Here is a 20,848-nt window from a genome sequence, read left to right as displayed (position 1 = left end):
TCAGTAAATTAATCGGTAAATTAGATTTCTGACATATGATTGATCACGAAGTTCGGCGAAGTTTTGCGACGGATCACTTACAGGTGGCAGGACTCGCGCCTCGCGCCTCGATCGATATCAGCGAAGAATGACGACGAAGGACACGTCACCACACGTCTCCACACCGACGCTTTTTACGCATGCGCGGCCATTTGTTTCCGACCGTCTCCGTCCGTCCGTCCGTCAAGTCAAGTCGCGATCCTCGTGGCCGAACGGTCGTCCGGTTGTCTTTGTGGCTGTTATCGAAAATGTCAGGAAAGTCCAAGGCATTTACCAAAGAGGAGGAGCTGCTGCTGCAGGACTTCTCCAGGAACGTGTCGACGAAATCCTCGGCACTGTTCTACGGCAATGCTTTCATCGTTTCGGCGATACCGATCTGTGAGTGCGGACACTTGTCAAGCTCGACAAGACAAGAGATAACACCTTTCATCAGTTTTCTCTGTTACTTTATGCAATTAAATTCCTGCCGTATAAAATTTCACGTTGTCCGATTTATCGTCTGATGTAAAATGCAGCTGGAAGATTGAAAATGGACAGTTATGCCTTAGAACTTTGCGAACGTTGTACTTACAGCAGACGATTCTATAATTAATATATTTTTGTATGATATTGAATACGAAGCTTGTTATATGATGTTCGAATAAGTTATCTAATATAATAAAAACACACAGTCGATATAGAAAGATTTTTCTCTATAATAATTTCAGCAGAACAATGTTTCCATATAGAAAGCAACAGATCCGTGTACTTTTAAATATGTTTATGTTTTTAGATTTAAATGACCATTTAAACCAGAATATTAAAATTAGAATTTGTTTTCACTCATCGATATGCATTTATGTGTACAATTTCTTAGTCTAATTTTAATAACAGATATAATTTAATGTCCAGTGTATCTTTGTTTATTTAGATTTGATATTTAATATTTATTGCAAAGTAAATTATATGAAATCCTTACCTTTTATTAACTATATTGTGTTTTTTTTATTAGGGTTGTTTTGGAGAATACATTTGATCGATCTATACTCCAACTTGATCTCTTTCGTACTGGTTACGTTGGCGAGCACATATGCCCTTGCCTTGGCGTATAAAAACACAAAGTTCATCCTCAAACACAAGGTACGTTGTACACATATCTAGGATAGGGGTTCCCAACCTACAGTCAGACCCAGCCTCCCTGAAGTTTGATTAGGCTTGTCAAGAAATTTCGATATTATATAATATAAAAGTATTTTAAAATATAAAAATTTTGTTTTTATATGATTTTCTAAAATAAAACTTATTCTCGACTCTCTGCGGGTCTATTACGTATCTTTTCACGAGGTAAAAATGCGAAAAGTTAACAGATTTACTAGATTTCGACTAATGAAATCGTAGATACTCTAGTGAACTCTCACTTTTCGGATTTTCACCTCGTGAAAAGATACGTAATAGGCCCCCTGGTCATTACAAAAATTTTAATATGGCCTTAATAGAAAAGGTTGGGAAACCCTAATCCAGGATATCAATATTTTTCTGCTAAATCATGATAGAAGTACTTATAAAAATAAATAAATCATTTTTTATATAATTCGTAAAACAGTAAAGGACTTTAACTTTTGATTTTTGCTCCAAATTTGTTGAAAACTTGATGAATATAATCCTGATGTATGTATAACAAGAATATAATATTGTAATATTATAATATTTTGTATGTGTGTATGTTACAGATTGCTGTAAAAAGAGAAGATGCTGTAACTAAGGAAATAAGCCGCAAACTTGCGGAAGATAAGAAGATGAGCAAGAAAGAAAAGGACGAAAGGTAATATTTTGTATTTTTCTAAAACTCAAATGGCTGATCGATCAATTGTGCCTTGAATGCTGTACGGCATCTCCTAAATCCTAAGTGATCGTTTTGGCATAATTGATCATTATTATAAAAGTATATCCCATACCTTCTGCGAAATATTAATTTATGTTATGTTCAAATATCTAGGATCTTATGGAAGAAGAATGAAGTGGCGGATTATGAAGCAACAACATTCTCCATTTTCTACAATAACGCCCTTTTCCTGGCATTCGTCATCGTATCTTCGTTTTACGTTTTAAAAACATTCACGCCTGCAGTAAACTATATACTCTCCGTAGGCGCCACCAGCGCATTCCTGGCATTATTCTCAACGGGATCCCAATAATATACGAGCCCATGTACTCTGTTAACTAATTTCATAAGAGACCTCCATCTGTTCGATTTGTCTTTTGATATGGAACAATATCATAGGTAATAAACACATTTCTATTTATAATAAAATTATTTGCTACGAATTATTTGCTATCCCCAGACATTGACTAACATTTCTAAACTGTAAATGATATAAAAATTATTTGTTAAGTAAGTAAAACCATCCCTTATTGTAACCTTATGCAGGTACGTATACAAGAATTATAGTATGGAAGAATCACATCGACAAGACAATTATAATATAAAAAAATTACATTACCGACAAGTTATTGTTATAATTATTATGTAGATAATTATATTATCGTTATTATAATATCTAAACTATAATATCTAAAAAGTCACTAAGTGTGTGAAGTATCTGACTTGCTATTCTCTTAAAAAATTTTTTGTGAAATTTTTCAGCAACAATTATCATTGCTTATGGAATATATTATAAATTATTAAGTTGATGAATCATTAATCATCGACAGTGCTTGTCAACCGTTAATGTTCACGGTTGATAACCATGGCCATTATCATTATTATTAATATTATTTTGCATTTGCCACCAGTAAAGAAACTGTTGCAACTGCATGCTTTTATTTGTACGAAAAAAATGAAGATTTAAATTTTGATCCTGTGTGATGTGCCATGCTTGATCTCATTTTAATGTGTGATAACTTGATGCAATAATTTATATTTTTGTGTATCTATATAATATTTGTAAAAAGATATAAAATAGAACGCGCACGTAAAAGAACATATCAGCACATATAATTAACGTCACTCATAGAAAATCACTAGTAGAAGAATATATGATTTCCCAGGAAAAAATTTTTCATATGTATGTTTTTTCTCTTATATAATCTTCTTTCGTATATAAGAAAAATAATTGAATATATATCGTACATTAGAAGAATAATTAAAAAATAATTAGAAAAAAACTTTTTGCATTATTTTTCACACAAAGTAAAATTGCGATTAAATAATAGAATAAATATTCTATATACCCTATATATATTATTATCTTCTATATTCTACATATATATTATAATCATATTTTATATAGATACGATTATTATATTCATATATGATTATATACATTGACAATTTTTCATCATTTCCTCAAATTTCACAGACAGCATGCATATCTAAAAGACATCATAAAAACACTTTAAAAACGTCTTTACGATGACACGCATGTTGTCTGGGTTAACTTTTTTGTAAAAAAAAGTAATGCAAAAAGTCATTTTCCTAATTATTTTTTAATCCTTTTTATTTTTCTTGTATATATACGAACAGAAATTATAAAAAAAGAAAACCCCTTTCTCTCTCTCTCTCTCTTTCTCTTTCTCTCTCTCTCACTCGCCTCAAAATAATTAAAATATTTTCATATAGGTATGTTTTCTTCATCTGGTATCCATTAAAAAAAATTTGTCTTTCTATTTTCGCCAATAAACAAGTTCTGTAAGTATATGCTTTTTATATATTATATAACACACAAGAAGTACTTTCCGAATGCTAGTGCCTAATTTATTTGTTTATAATTTTAAAAATATTCCAATTTTTTTCTCAGAAACCGTATATTTTCACAGTTCGATAAATAAAGATTGATAATTACATAAATAAATTAGAATTTGAGACGATACTGCGACACACGCACTATTTCATTAATCTTTTTCGGTAGATAGGTATTCGATTATTACATATTTCATATCCAGAATGATGTTAACAAATGAAATTAAATGGATAATTTTTTGCATCTTTTGTAAATAATAATGGAATCGAACGATTTAAGATATTCCTTTCATGACACCAAAGTCTTAAGAATTAACTGATTTTTTGGTACGAGAAAGTTAAAATGCATATCTTTACGCTAGAAAAAAATTAAACCACATTACCGAACATATAAAGAAGAATTATGACTTTGAAAATTCGATATTTATATGTGACGTTATCGAAAAAGTCTATTTTCCACATTTTAATGTAATAATTTGTTTATCAAATATCTTAAGATATTAAATATTAACTGCGCTACATATTCGCTAAACTCTATACTTTCGATAGTGCCGATAAAAATACAGAGTCACCGAATATTTAAACAAAATATTTATGTTAAAAGTTGACTTGAAATGTGGTTTATAGATGAATATTTTTAATGGCGACTTTCAAGGAATTATTTGGCAACGCTGCAAGCTGTGCGCTCATGTCACACTTCAGTTCATCACGTACCTTACCTTATTGAATCTTTTCTTTGTAGAATTGATAATATTTTGAGTGCGCTGCTTCACTTTTATTTTCACAAATTGTCCCTTATTTTTGCCCACATTACTCCTCACTTTATGTTTCTTATCACTCATTATTATTATAAAATCTCTCTTTGATAAAAAGAAAATGTCACAATATTCTTTGATTAATGAAATTGACACTTACATTGACACTTTTGTTATCAACTTTACATTTTACAATCGGCGCCCTGAAAAGCGCAGCGTTGCCATATTGTTCTGACAGTAAAATTTACCGAAAAATGAAAAATTTCTAAATACACATAATATTTTCACTTTTTTCTTATAATTAAACATAATAATCAATTATAACTTGATTTTATATAAGTTTAATGCAATATACAAGAGTTTGCTGAGGCCCTGCTTAAGCGCCTACAAAATACGCTCCTCCGTGAAAGAAATACCTTAAATTAAAAAATTCAAATCTTATTTTAACTCGCAATGTTTTATACGGTCCATGGTCCGCATAAAACCAGTTGAGCTATAAAAATTGTTAATTGAGCTGTGAAAATTTAATAACGTAAAATTGAGAAACATGCGCATTACGTAAGGAATGCGTAAGAATTCAAAAATTAACGGAAGTGTATTAATATTTCTCGTAAGCCTCATGCAACTTAATTTTATCTTAACAATAACTCATAAATTTCCATAATGTGCTGTTGAACGGGCTAATTTTAATTTTTTTATTCGATCTTAAATCGATGCGAAAAACTAAAGACGTATTTTGTGTTAATAGTGCATTAGACGTCGGCTTATGTATAGCGTGATCGACATAGGTGGACTGAGTTCTTGAAAAGTCTGAAAGTCAGTATTGCAAGAGCTGTCGCACGGTTCGGATGAGTGACCCAGCTCACAGTTCAGAAACATAAATCGAACACGCGGGAATTATTGGTTTAGGGAATTGGGAAGCAAGAAAGACCAGGTGAGTGGCAAATGAAAATGGGGATATTTGGAGTCGTTGAGGGAAATTGCGATGTAAACTATTTGATAAAATAATTTAAATTAAAAAATTCATAATTAGGTAAAAATACAAAAAGTATAAAAGATCTTTTATTCCATATTGCTTTTCGCACGTAACATAAACACTTTTAAATTTTCTTTTTATAATAAAATTTATTACAATAAGGAAATAATTTAGCTGATTTTTATTTTTTTTTTATAAGGGAGATATAGTAGTACAGTTAATTTGAAAATTTTATTAGGAAACTAATGGAGAGTATCTTGTATTTAATATTCCATACAAAATTATTTCTCTTTCGGGAATAAGGAATTTGTATTTATTATTACAAGTTTTGCGAAGAAAATAGATGATTGACTTGAAAACAGTTGACCATCTATTTTCGAATAGGTAATTTTTAAGGGTTTATTATTATTTTTAAGAATCGTTTTAAGCTGGGTATTGTCATTATTCAACAGATATAATCAAAAATATCAAATTGCTACATGCAGAAAACACCGAATGTGGTCGAATTCTGGTGTTTTTAGTGCAACCGAAAAAAAAGAACAAACAACTTAAGAACACAAACACGAATGTCCGAACGTTCGTGTTCGCTGTTCATTCGCTAATATACCCAGCTTTATGTGCAAATTAATTTCTTTTATGTACCTATATATTATATTTACAGTTTCATTCCTTTAACGACAAAAATTATGAGCACAAGAAAAAAAAACGTTAGAATTCTCGAGGTATAATATTATCAATTGTTCGAAAAATGAGCTTCATAATTTTACTGCATTATTTGCATTAAATGCATTTTACATTTTACCTTGTACAAATGATAAAAAGGTTTATTAATATTCTCATTAAAATATTATTAATATTCTCTTCAAAATATATTTTTTTCATAAATTTGAATTGATAAACATTATTGATAATGGATTTAGCACCAATTTTAAATTCTCATCGAAATAACTACATATTTTAGTGCCGTTAGAACGTGCATTACTCAGATCAAGCATTTCTGTCAATCTTGCGTTTATTTTTATGGCGCATGGAGAAAAATAAACAAGAAAAATATGATAAATTATTCGCATTTACGTGCCGATAAAAATGGATTTAATAATTTGCCATGAATAATCTATACATAAACCACGTACACGTATATGATGCAAGACTGAAACTGCATCTAATCGACGGATATCCATGACGTCTATCCTACAGTTATATCGCATTTTGCGATACGCAGTAGAAATGAGCGAAGCATTTATACTTTTTATTTTATAACGGTTATCGATAAGTAATCGGTTGAAGCATGAGTTCGATATTCTTAAAGAGATTCTAGAAATTTTCCGTTCAATGTAGTTAATTAGCATATATGGTCATACGACAATCGAAATTAGCTCAATAACTGGTATTAAGGGTAATCGGTAACCAGTTCTAAATTCTAACGATTATTTCTCAATTAACGTATATATCATAATATCATTCTGTTCAGTTAGCTTTGCATTTCGTTTAACATGTAATCTGTATATCGTTTAATCCACATATTTTTTTCCTTATCCAATCTAATTTAAATTTAATTAGCAACGTTATCGCGGTAAATAATATTAAATATGGAATTATTAAATATTAAAAGTGGAAGTTTTTTGCATTAATAAAATCTTCTTGAGATATTTTCGTGTCTAAAATTTATTCTTTAATTTTATCATGTGTACATGCCTCAACATACATGATACTTGTATCTCTAACTTCTATAGTGATAAAATATGAAACAACTTTGAACATAGTGTCAATAAATGACTTATCTGTCCGTATTGATAATTTATAAAATGAAAACACGAAGAAATAACTGTTGAGTCCATTTCTAGTGTCCTGCACAAATGATTAATTTAGAATCGGCCTCTGATTATCGAAAATGAAAATTGACCGCAGTTTTTCTAAATTTTATACAAATATTTAACATGCAATATATTAAATATTGTTGCATAACTGTAATTAAATAACAATTTGATCTGTTTGAAATAAAATCAAATTAAAATGGGTTTTATTATCAAAAATTTTAGTACAAAAGATATAATTAATATTTTAATAAATATTTTTAAAAATGCCATTTTAGTTGATAAATCTGGATATAAAAAAAGAAGACGTACAAAATAACGAAAATTTTCTGTGTCTTTTCATGATCTTTCTTAATACGTTCCTATGTACTTGTATTCTTTTCGAGGAAACGTCATATTTCTTCGCATTAATGTTTCACAACATGCTATAACCATCGTCATTCCAGATTGTATATAGCAATTAACTTAAAGCTTTTAAGTAACATTGACCGGTTGCGATCGATATAACTAGATGACAGTATAAATTGCCATTAGCATTTCGGACCTATATACTGCAATCGACATATTTTAATGCTAGTAAAATACTCCGATTACCTATCTTGATATTTCAAATGTAATCAAATCCGAAGGATATTTCGAATATTAGAAAACTGAAAGTTATCCAGATAATAATTAAAACATTCGAAGTGCTCTTCCGATAATAAGATAAAATAATATTTCGCGTCATAAGATGAAACCTTTCCGTTTTATTCGCATTGACTTTTTCTTATTTTGGAGAGAATTATTGAATTTTATATTATTCGAACACAAGGTCATTCTGAAGTTAACAAAGTATTATATTAATAATACATCACCAATCCGAAGCTTATAAACAAGTTTTTTTACTGTCATCACCTTATTGACAGCTTATCGATTGAATGCCAAAAGTACTCGGCAACAACGCATTGTATTATTTTTATCATTTTATGACTCATTTATCAGAACATACGTATTGATCTCCCAATTTTATTCGAAAAATATTCACAATAATACGTTGTCAATCGCCAGTGCACATCGATCTCATACGCGAGAAGTGTTAATATAAATAGATCTTCTTCTTCTTCTGTAGCATTATAGTCCTTTGTGGACCAAAGTTTGCGCGACTATTCCTTGCCTGCAGTCTTCTGCAATTCTTTTCCAGTTGACAACTTTATCTTTCTATAAGGGTCGTCACCACGGAATCCACCCACCTTTCCCGGGGTCTTCCTCTTCTTCTGGAGCCGTACAAGTTGAAAGATTTTCATAACTACTCTGTCTTCCGACATTCGGATCAAGTATCCCAACCATCTTATCCTTTGTGATCTGACATAGTAGACTATGGTTTTGCTATTTGTAATATGTATTTCCAGTCCGGCATTGTGTAGGATTCTGTAGCTCCGACGAAAATGTTTATTAAATATGTTTATTAAAAGTTTATAAGAAGCTTGCTTAAGTGTTGAGTAAATGTTTCATTTGAGCTTTAAAACATTTATTAAATTGTTTATGAGATGTTCACGATTACACGTTTGATAGGCGTTCGGAAAGTGTTGTATGGTGTTTCCGGAATGTTGCAGTTTAGGCAGCAGTTCACAGCGCTGCCTAAAACACCTCGTGAATATTTGCAACACTTCAAAAACACGAACGCCTATTCTTAAATCTTAATTAAAGTCATCTAAAATAAATCTTAAATGTAAGAAGCAAGATTTGTCATAAAAAATACATACATTTTATGTCTTATGTTTATTTAATTATTATCTTCAAAAATAAAGATACCATACTAAAATAAGATTACATTGACGTTATATCAATCTAAAAGTGTGCCACACTTTACTATCAAAGTGGACTCCACACGAAACAACGGATAATTCAAGTTGTGCAGTTCCGTGATTTATATGTATCGTTCTTATACCATATCGTTCGTCATATTTTAAATACGAGAAACGGATTCCATCGGATGTCATTTATGATTTAGAATTTTAAATGATTTAGCGTTTTTGTCGTAATGCTTGAAAGGTGTTTTATTTGCGTTTGAGGATGTTTTTATTGAAAGAGATTTCCATGTTGTGGAGATGTTTATTAATTGTTTATGAACAGAACGTTTCAGAGATGTTGTAAGATTGTTTTAATGCACGCTGAAATCAATGTTACGTGACTGTTTTCAAAGCGTTTCTTATGAAGTGTTTAAGTGGCGTTTAATGACATATAGTCTCAAACGTTTCCATTAGAGTTTTCTAAGTATTTATAAAATATTTGTCAGCAAAGGGTTTGCCAGATGTTTGCAATGTGCTTCCAAACAGTCCATCAATAAAATTCTTCATAAATAGTGTAACCATTGATACAACTCTTCATAAACAAATATAAACACAATCTCTTACTAACAATTTTCGCCAAGGAGAACCCGTCGTTGTGTTTCTAATTGGTTCGTATATTTTTCTCAGAACCTTCCTATTGTCAGAGGTAGCTGTAGCTGTCGATATTCTTTCGCTTTCAAGGGTCTCAGGCCTACAATAAAAAATCGGTCTTATCGGTGTTTTGTAGATTCTATTTTTAGACCATTTTTTTGGAAAGTAATTTGAATTTCAAGAGCTTTTCATATAGGCATGACATAATAGCACTTTGGCGCTGCCTGAATCTATTGTGGCAGTTGTGTACGAGAAGACCATCCGAAGGTATAACTGAGTTACTTGCAAGAAACGTATTTCTATCCAGGAATATGCGGAGTAACCTGCAACGTTAAAAGGAGTTGAGAGCACTAGCCAAGAAGCGGGGATCAGGAGAAAGAAGAGAGTTTCTGATAGCAAAAACTTCTGAGTATATCTTGTAAAACTTTAATTTTTCTTAAATTAATACTTTTATGCACAGAATAATGAGATGAATCAATTGGTATGAAAAAAAGACATAGTTGCTTTTAAGAAAAAGTATGCAGATGCATGTTGCAAATTACATATTTTTTCTTAAAGGAACTATGTCTTTTTTCATACCAATTGATTCGTCTCATTATTCTGTGCATAAAAGTATTAAGGTAACATTACCGAAAACTTAAGGATGTTCTATAGGTACAGTCCCAACCAAAAGTATGCAGGAAATATTAAAAACTCTGATATTAATTCTCCAGGGATCCAAAGACAAAAAAATGTATATAAATAGTTACGGAACATCTAATAGAATGTAAAAAACGTAGATTTAGTGACTGTAAATAACTGTTACTACTATTTTTATCAAAAAAAATTTCAAAAAAAAATTGTAAATCGTTTCAAATTTTGTTGCTATATTTTTGTTTGTTGATGATCTGCTTGTGTGTAAAATATTATTATATTGGTTACATTTTTTAATGTTTACACTTTTCTCTGTAAAACCCTTTGTAAAACGGATATTCAAGAATTGATAACTTTTTATCTAAATTGTGAATCGATCTGAAATTTGACCCCGAACTTTGAAAGAGTACACAGAATATGATATTAAATTTTCATCAACTTCGTTACATTTTGCCTAACTATATAAAACATCCTTAATGTTTTACAAGATATTTTGTATTTTATGTCAAAATACTAGAACTTTCAAGCCTAATAATTCCTTTCCTTAATGAAAAAATACTTTATTATAGTGTTTTGAAAAGCTCTCGAGATTAGCTACAAGAATATGCATTGAAAAATAGGGGTTTCCATTTAAGAAATTGAAGGTGACCTTCACGTGATCTTCAAACGCCTATCCAAGGTCAAACTAATGACACCATCTTATGTGCCCCTCGAAACCGTACAACTTTTGTCTGAAACATTTTTGCTGAAAATTCTTCGTTGAAGAATTATCGAGGTGCGTTTTTTAAAATTGGACACCCTGTATACATATGAGAAGGAATTTCACTTCTTAAGCCTTGTGTCCACGATACTAGGGGCCAATATCACAGTCTCCGATTAACGTGATCCTCCGATTAAACTCACTCTGCATCTCTTTCTAACTGTCCTCCTAGAAAGAGACGAAGAGTGAGTTTAATCGGAGGATCACGTTAATCGGAGACTGTGATATCGGCCCTAGAAATCGCTCCGAGATCTTCGACGGAGAAAGAATTGACCAATCATATTTAAAGAATTCGGCAATTGACAATGGCGATTGGTTAATTCTCGATTTCTAGCATCGGGGATACAAGGCTTTAGAATCGTTATTAAGCCGCAACTCTAAGACGTTCTAAATTCTCCCCCTCCCCTCCGCCCCAAGGTTCTTTTGTGAGTATTCGTTGAGCATTCCTGCTCCCTGTTGACTTGATGGCATTGTGACTTCTCCGTTATTACTATCTATCTAGTAGCTAGAAGCAGATCCTGGCCTCCTCTAATTGAGTAAGTTTTTCAATGTCTCATTTCATTCGTCTGAAGTTATTGCCTCCACCTCTCTCACAATCAGTCTCTGTCTCAGCTTCAATTTAATCGAAAAGTGATCCGAATCACAATTAGCCTCACGACAGCTTCTAACGTCTAATATTGAGATTGCATGCCTCCTATTCACAAATAATCTATTTGATTAATTTCTCTTCCTCCTGGTTTGTTTATGAATTTCATTATGTTAAAAGGGGACACTGCTGATCTATATATATATATATCTAGGCAGGGGGCAAATTCACGGACCCGCAGTCCGTTTCCACATGTATAAGTGAGTGCATACCTGTCATTTTGTTTATAAAAGAGTCTTTCCCGAATCTTAGCATTGTCTCCTAATATTAATGTTATTTCATGCCTGCTGACTCTGCCGCAAACGATCAAAATCGTCGTAAAATTTGTCCTTCTCTTTCTCCTCGTTGTCCTTTGTGGGTACGTACAGATATCACGGTTATACTTTGAAATCTATCCCTGAGTCTCAGTCTACAGAGCCTATCGTTAATCATTCAGATTCAAAGAGCAGGATGCTTTTCCTTATTCCTTCCTCGACATAGAATCCTGTGGATCCCTGAGACCTGATTTTTTGACCACCATAGTGTATATTTACCACGGAATTTTCTTCCTTAATTCTCCTTGTCCCTTACGCATCTAATCTCCTGGTAACACACTCAGCACTACTTCGCGTTATCTCTTCCGTCACTTCAGTCATTTCTTTCGAGATCGGGGATGTTACCTGATCTCAATTTCAGGGAGGGGGGGGGATATCATCGTCACGTGAAGGTTAACAATAAGCATAAGAAATTGAGAACGAGATGTGCGGAATGTCACATCCGTAGATCAGTCATTGAATTATACCTCGCCCTCCTTTTGATGCCAATATAAATAAATTGTTTGAGATCACGAGTGCATCGTAGCGTGCATCGGTCTCGTCAAATGAAAGGGCACAATGCGCGTGCCTTCTCTGTATTATAAGTTCATCGTTTCAATAAAAATCCTAATCCGAATTATGTAAGTTCTGAATACTTTGCATTATAACGTGGGCTTCTCTAAAGGCATTTCGCAATCGATACCTCAAGACGTTTCCAAAACGCTGTTTTCATGTCCTTGCGCGATGGAGAAACCCACGCTATAAACAGTCACCGGTGTGACAAACAACAACATTGCTAACGGCCGGTTAGCAATGTTTCGTCTCGCGTCGACGCGATGCGGTGACGTAGGCAGCCGATTGCCAATCAGGTGCGACTCAATGCGTGTCATAGCCCTTTGCCGCCAATCACAAGGGAAAATCGGAGGTCACCGACAACGCTTCGAAACAATTGGTTATTGCGAGAAGAAGCTCCCGTATAAAAGAGCTTGCTTCGTCGCGCACCGGGCTCTTTGTCGAAAGTCAATCGCACAGAATCTCCGCTCGCTAAACCGCTTAACTACGCTAGTTAACACCGCTGTGTACACCGCTTTGAGTTCGCTCTTCGCTATCGCGCTTCGCGAACACGCTTTCACCACCGCTGCATGCCGTACTAACATCTGTGCGCGCGTTTACGGCTTCTTGCTTTGCTAAAAGTAAAGGAACACTGTATCCATTGTATATATTGAGACTTTATTGTAATATACTTATTTTATTGGACTTATACGTATTTGACTTGTGTGAACCGCTTTCCTCGTGGTCGTCTTCCTCGCGCCAGCAATCGCGCATCCGCGCACTCTCGCACATAAATTAATAAATAAAGTATTAATTATATAAATGTATTATTATTAATATTATTTATTACATATAGAATAAACGCATTATATTTTAAATAATAAATTATTGCGTTAACTAAGTAAAAGAGATGAGCGTAAGTTGTGTTTATCATAATTTGAAATGAATGTTCGAAGTATGCACTTATCAGTATATGTTACAAACATGTTTTGAAGTAATGAAGTTTCAAGGTATATTCTCAATATCAGTGATCAACAACTTGGTAGTATGTTACTGTTGAACCAATGGAAAACATAGGAAGAGTGCGTGATAAAATTTTGCAAGTCATAATATGGTGCTGCTTGCATAAGCAGCTTTAGTCTTATCATCTGCGAGTTGCAAACTCAATATTAAAACATGCAGTTGCGACATGTGAGGCGGATACTGAGCGTTTCCTTTAACTTTTCATAAACTATATTTATGAATGATTACTCATATAACGTTTTCTGATATAATGTTTTTGTATCTAGATTTATTCTGGAAAGCATTGCCATACACACATCCCATATGTTCCACATATGGCATTATAGTGCGATATATAACGATAATTGAAATTTTATTACAAAACATACATCCTAATAAGTGAATATATAATGAATGAATACATGTTATTGTAAATTATAATGACATTTATAATATGTGATAACCTTCGATGACCTGACATTAACTTTATGGTATTATGATATCACAGTTATTATATAACTAATTCCCTTAACTTCTCGGATCATAATAACCTGAAGATGAAAGATTTTCTTTCTTCGTCAGTTTTTGGTATCATATTTTGCAAAAAGACAGAGAGAAAGTATTTTACAAGTACAACGTGATAAAAAAGTTCAGTATAAAATTAGATTCGATAGAAGCTGCTTGAACCTATATATGACTTATATATTTTTCTGTCGATCCGCTGTTCGCGATTTACTCTTCATCTTCAATGTTTTATATTTTTAATTTAGTTCTTATTTCTACGTCCATTCTTTCTTTTTACGTTTTACATTAACCTACTCTTAATTATATTGTTTTGTTATATCATATCTCAATTGTAATATATTATAATTTTTCTTTTCTTAAATTACACGCCCAGCAAACTGCCTGCAATATAACAACAGATTGGCAGCAGATTTGATATCGCAACAAATCATCTGTGTCTGCATTAAATTCGTGTTTTGCCGGCAGAACCTGCTGATTAGGCTGTTTTACTATAGATTTTCAGTACTGGCAGTGAATATCGGAACGCAGCCATAATCTGATAGCAAATTATCAGCAGAAAGCGAGCAGAATCGTTATTTCATCTGTTATTTCGTAGACATTTAATGGAATACATTATTTAAATAGTTATAACATACGCACTGGCGGGGGGGAGGGGGTAAAAACCCCCTTCCAAATAAAAAATTAATTTAAAAAAATCTAGAAAAAAATCCATTAAACATTAAAGCAGAATCAGAAGTTCACGTTCTCGTCGTTGATCCCGGAGTAAAAGCTCTCTAAGCGCGATACTAAGAAAAATATGAAACCAAATAATTTTGCCAAAATCCCCCCCCCCCCCCATTATCGACGTCAGAATCCGCTAGTGGATATATTATATATGTATGATATGGCATAGGAAAAAGGAATGGAAAATAATTTGCTTATAGAGCTATTTAAGGGTACAGAAGAGTGTGATGGGTCCAGTAGGGCTACGGACATAGGAAAGTATTAGCTAGGAAATAGGTGGTCCGTCATTAGTTAAGATTGTGTATGTTTATGTAAATAAATGAATGGAATGATTTTATAGTAAAACTGAGTACTGTTAGATAAGAGAAATGTGCAGATAAAAAGATTTTAAGGAAAAGAATGATTAATATATGTATGAAGAAAAATAAGGGAAATAGTTTTATAATATTAAGGAGGTCGGCGCGTTTGCTATATAGTATAATTTTGTTTTCTTGATTAAACAGTGTAAAGCTAGTCTCAGAAATGATTCATAAATAACATGTTATCATTGGGATAGAAAAAGTGTAAAAATCGCAATTTTATCCCATTTTTATACTTGATATTGTTTAAATAAATCATTTGAAAATAGAAAAAAATCCGTTTTAGAAAATTAAAAAGCCGCGATTGCAATTCTCGATGTCACAGAAGTGTAACATAAAAATTTCATTTTTACCGCATATAGAAGCAGATATACATAATATGATATTTACATATAGAGAGTATATAGTAATTTTTGTAACTTTTAAAGCGAATATCTCACAACGGTGAAAGTCAATGCAATTTTTTCTACATATTGTTGATATAATTAACTTTCGTATTATCTATACATATATATATAGACTTGTATTATACTTCATCAAATGCGCCAACCTCCTTAAAGTAAAGATAGAGATAAGATAATAAAAGATAAGATATGTGAAGAGAGAGGCGCAAGAATTTAGTTATATATTATAGAGTATGAGTAATAGTAAAAAAGAGGTATAATTATTTAAAAATATAAGATTAGTTTTGAGTTTAGCGCGCAGTAAGTATGGAAGGTACGTATGAGTGAGTTAAAGGGAAATAATAGGTTTCGGAGTATAAGGTTTTTATGTAGGAATTTTGTGGGAAAACAGGTTTGTGTGCAGGTAAACGAATTTGGAGATTTAGGATATAAGTTTTGTAAGTGTTGGAACATCGAGGATGTCATTTTTAGAGACCAGCAAAGGTACATTTATTTTTTGGTAGTTATTTTTGTGTTTAAAATATGAAATTAAGAAATATAGAAAAGTATGGAATGAAAGAGGAAGGAATTAAATTAATGCCAAAGATAAAGATATGACAGGTTATGTTTTAAGTAGCTTTTTGTAATTGTAAGAAATAGGTTAGAAAGGTATGGGTGGATGAGTATGGATTTTTATTTTGTAAATCAAGTCCCTTCATGGCAATTGTAAGCTTAAAGTAATAAATTCTATTTTACATAGATATATTTATGATATACATTATGAGAGAGATATATGTATATTTAAATGAAAATTTAAAGGAAAATTTTGTTCAATTTACAGATTCTGTTATGTTATTTCTGCTGACATTTTATCGATAAAATTTGCAACAGACACTTTCAAAATCTGTTCTCGACAGATGTGGTTAAATTAAATGATTATATTTATATAATCCGAACTACTCAGTCCGCCCGGCCGAGTCTGAAGGCGGAGTTGATTATATTTAATAAGCAGAATCAAAGATAAAGAAGAAGTCTGTGTATCAGAACCAATAATAAAAAAAAACCAAAATCTAATTATGTTATATATTAAAAGGCTTTATTTACGAGAAATGTATGTCGCAAACTTCTAAAAATTTTTCATGTGTAATATAATATTCATATATTTCTTTATGAAGAGTATTTGATACAGTAAAATATTAAAATCTTTTTGATAAAAATTAATGCGTAATGGCCGATATGTAGCACAATTGTCGAGAATTTTTAATGGATATTTTCCTTATTGTTTCCTTACGTCTTTGTTATTCCATGACTTTTTGAAAACCTCATAATTCATCCTTTATATAGATATAGATATATGATTTTCCATATAAGATTTTATTAAAAACATCCATGATTTTTTAACGGATAAAAAATATCATAGTTTCAATAAATATTTTAATAATGTTTACAGTTTAGATCTTATAAATATGTATTTAAATGATATTAATGATATAGATTTAAATCAGTTTTAAATACCGCATTTGTGCTGACGATGTTATCACTCGCATTTGAACATTATCATTTAAACAATTTCTTGTTGCAGTTATTACAGATTCGAGTTATAAAGTATATGTATACCAAGCGTAATTGAATGTATTGCGTTATTCTTATGCAGTTATATAACGATATGATATCCGGTTTTCGAATCTCGTGATGAATAAAAAACCGGTATTCAAATTCAATGAGATTAAATACTATACAATGCATCTATAACGCTATTAATGATAATATATGTAATTTGTAATTAATATAATCCTCCCAATGTGGAGTAAAAAAGATAAACTCTGACTTGTGCAGCCAGAGAGTTCAGCAATAGAACACAGACCCATTATTTCTGTGTATTACACATATTTTTTCCAACCTTAATAAACTGACAATTCAATCGCCGCTCAGTTTACTAAGATTGGAAAAAATATGTGTAATACACAGAAATATTATTAGACTACCAAGATCTAAGCTCAGACCGTAAATGACTTATTCTAATTTGATTGTATATATTTATATATACATATATTAGACATATTTTATATACAATTATATGAAAAATTTTTTTCCCGGGGAGGATATAAACAACAGAAAAAACTTATATTCGTAATTTATTTGTATAAAAAGAATTATATAAATTATTTTGTTATAAAACGTTACTCTTCTGTTTAATATCTCTTTTATGGTTTTTTCTTTTCTTTTCTTTTTTTTAATTTAATACATATGAGTGACAACGTATTATTGTTTCTCAATCTGTTCGGATAATTGCCATCTTAATATATGTGAATTATAAACTTCTCTTTTCTAATGTAAAACATGATAATTCAACAATCCTCCGTGCGAAAATATATGTGGTTTGTTTTTCTATTTATTGAATTAAGGAATAAATCATACACGAAAAATACTACAAGATATGTAACTTAGTTTATATCGCAAATATGAACGTATATCATCGATCGCACGATTTTTATGCGATTTAAAAGCATATTTTTATAATTGCTTTTTGCACGATATCCGCAGTTTCTTCTTTCCAAGCTCCGCCCAATCTTCTGCTCTTCTAAAAGAAACATTGATTTCTTGAAGGGGCGGGGATGCACTGGTGCACATCGCATGTAAAATTGTGATGTGACATTAATCCTTACAGGCAGCCCAACAATTAAGCGCAATTTGCAAGTTTACATAACACGTCTTCCACAAATGCTAATATCTCGCGGATGTACTTTGAACGTTCATTTATAAAAAAAAGGAACGATCGTACGATCGTGTGTCATTTGTCAACAATAGTTTTAAAGACCTTTCCTGTATTATCAAATGTGAAGAAAAATATTCCAATATTTGCAAATTAATAGAGAGATAACATATTGAAGTTATAAAAAGGCAATTTATATCCGGAAACGTTCGATATTTTTTTTATTTATATGAAATCAAGATTGAGTAGTAACTAATTAGTTAGAAGTGAAAAAATTTAAAAAGTTAATAACTTTTAACTTACAAAGTTAATTTAAAATAAGTTAATTTTTAACTTTAACTAGTTATTTTTAAAACACATAAACTTAAGCTTATTAACTTTTTTCCTAAATTAAAAATGTTTTTCATCTCTAAACGCTAATATTTTTTTCTATCATTATTTTTAACATATAATTCTACAATATATGTAATTCTGCACAAGTATTATCGGTATTTTATAATTATTGATAGTTTGTTTTATATACAGGGTATCTCTAAAGTCTGACTTAACCTGGATCTCGGAAATGGTTTTAGATATGGAAAAATGTTTCAGATAAAAGTTGTAAGATTTTAAGAGGGACAGATGATAAAAATATGGACTTGACCCAGACCATACTTTTATAGAATCGAATAATAATATTAATTTTTACATTTTGCAATATTGCAAAATTAAATACGTCTACAAAGTACAATCAAATTTAAAATAATTTTTTTTACAAAAATCGATTTCTCTCATTATTCTGCGTATAAAAGTATCAAGGTAAAGTCATCAGAAAGTGAATACTTTACGAGATATTTCATATTTTACATTAAAAGTATTATGACAAAATTTAAAATATCTCAGAAAATTCTTAATGAAAGAGAGCTTCGTTATAGTGTTTTGAAAACATCTCGACAAGCGCTACAAGAATACACAATAAAAATTGGGGGGTTCCATTTAAGAAAACATCGATCACATTGACCTGGCCTTGAAAAGGTCACTCTCAAGATCAAGTTCATATTTTCACATTGACCTAGCCTTGAAAAGGTCACTCAAGATCAAGTCTATATTTTCATCATCTATCCCCCTAAATATCCTACAACTGTTATCTGAAACATTTTTCCATCTCTAAAGCCGTTTCCGAGATCCAGGGGACTGAGTCAGACCTTAGAGATACCCTGTATAATTGTCAAAGAGCGTGCAGACATGGCCAGCACAAAGTGAAGTGCAAGGTTGTATTTTTTTGTCAATTAAAATTTTTTTTATGATAATCATTAATACCGATGTAAAAATCATTATGTTTATCTATATGTAATTTTTACAACTATTATTAGTTTTTCATAATCATTATATAAAAAATGTATTGTATAAAAAACAAATTTCTTTGTTATTTTATATATAAGTTTAATTTACAAATAAAATATTAAATTTATTTGATAATCCATATTGTAATTGTTTTGTTATTTAGAATAATCAAATTTTAAAAAATTACGATATTCTAATTTAATATAAATAATGTTTTTAAAAATTAACTATTAATTTAACTTAAGTCAATTTAATCTTAACGCAATTTTTAACTGAGTTAGTTTTTTGTTCATGCAACTCTTTTATCGTAACTAAATTAATTTTATAAGCCATTAACTTTAAATTAATTTGGTTTTAAAAAAATTTACTTACTCAATCCTGTATAAAACTGTACGAGAGATCGTGCCCATTATTTGGGCAATTTTCAGCCTTATTCACTTATTAATTAAATAACCGCGCACACTCATCAATGTGCTTGCATAAAAAATCAACGCTTTAAACATCGAATTTGATTATTCATTATGCTATTTTGCACTTTGGAATCGGCCGATGACGCCTATATACGTTTGACGCTTGTGAACTTTGGCACGCAGGTGTGCAAACAATTTTTTTTCTCGTATTACCAATTCCAATTGTACACCATTCATTATTAGTAAAAATATTCTTCTCAGCTTCAATATCTGTTTACTTTAATTATTGGACTATCGTGTTAATCAACTCGTACTTATAATTGATTCTTTTTACGTAGATCGACTATGATGCCGATCAAGGACACTTTCGACACAATTTCGTCTCTTTACAATCTGCGAACCGAGATTCTTATTCGAGATTCCTAATAAGGACTTAGGCTTTCACTTTCTGATATTTCGATCTGATATATCGATGTTATTTTCATCTTATGTAATCGCGTAAAAAAGGTGATCTCTCTACGTAATAAATCATATTCAGTCAAACTGCACAATCAAATTCGTGATATTATATTTTCTCTATTTTATGTTTTGGATATGTTGAATTTTATATACCTATTTACACATATATATTAATGCCTCTTTCAATGTGTTGCTTATTCGCTATGCACCATGAATTATTTCTATAACGTTACATATTTGATTTTAAAGTAATCGAATAAAGATAATGTCATATAAATTCTAATTTTTTACATCTCCATTTATTATGAAATTCCAACTGTTGAAAAACATTAACATAAAAATTAA

The 20,848-nt window shown here is 31.0% G+C and overlaps 2 protein-coding genes across 2 annotated transcripts in view; both read left to right on the top strand.

Annotated features, from left to right (window-relative positions):
• Window positions 1-195: 195 nt before the first annotated feature.
• On the top strand, window positions 196-2,329 carry LOC139780325 (translocon-associated protein subunit gamma). Its single transcript, XM_071718946.1, has 4 exons — window positions 196-417; window positions 1,031-1,158; window positions 1,749-1,840; window positions 2,015-2,329. Exons 1-4 carry the CDS (start codon window positions 288-290, stop codon window positions 2,211-2,213), a joined length of 549 nt encoding a protein of 182 aa, XP_071575047.1. The 5' UTR covers window positions 196-287; the 3' UTR covers window positions 2,214-2,329.
• Window positions 2,330-5,289: 2,960 nt separating this feature from the next.
• The window catches only part of Bgm (acyl-CoA synthetase bubblegum family member 1), a 28,233-nt gene continuing 12,674 nt past the window's right edge, over window positions 5,290-20,848 (top strand). The window contains exon 1 of the mRNA XM_071718951.1: window positions 5,290-5,446. The gene's annotated coding sequence lies outside the window, so the exon portion shown is untranslated. The remainder of the gene's footprint in view (window positions 5,447-20,848) is intronic.

Source organism: Temnothorax nylanderi, unplaced genomic scaffold (genome assembly GCF_030848795.1).
Source record: "Temnothorax nylanderi isolate EJ_2023f unplaced genomic scaffold, tnyl_v1.0 TNYL_tig0271_pilon, whole genome shotgun sequence".
Lineage (NCBI taxonomy): Eukaryota > Metazoa > Arthropoda > Insecta > Hymenoptera > Formicidae > Temnothorax > Temnothorax nylanderi.
This window is presented reverse-complemented; position numbering and strand designations above follow the sequence as displayed.

What these genes read in the sequence shown, in the direction of transcription:
- LOC139780325 (XM_071718946.1), top strand. Translation starts at nt 288, where the DNA reads ATGTCAGGAAAGTCCAAGGCATTTACCAAAGAGGAGGAGCTGCTGCTG. An exon ending in AGTTCATCCTCAAACACAAG is followed by an intron (nt 1,159 to 1,748) that starts GTACGTTGTACA and finishes TGTATGTTACAG; the next exon opens with ATTGCTGTAAAAAGAGAAGA. An exon ending in AAGAAAGAAAAGGACGAAAG is followed by an intron (nt 1,841 to 2,014) that starts GTAATATTTTGT and finishes TCAAATATCTAG; the next exon opens with GATCTTATGGAAGAAGAATG.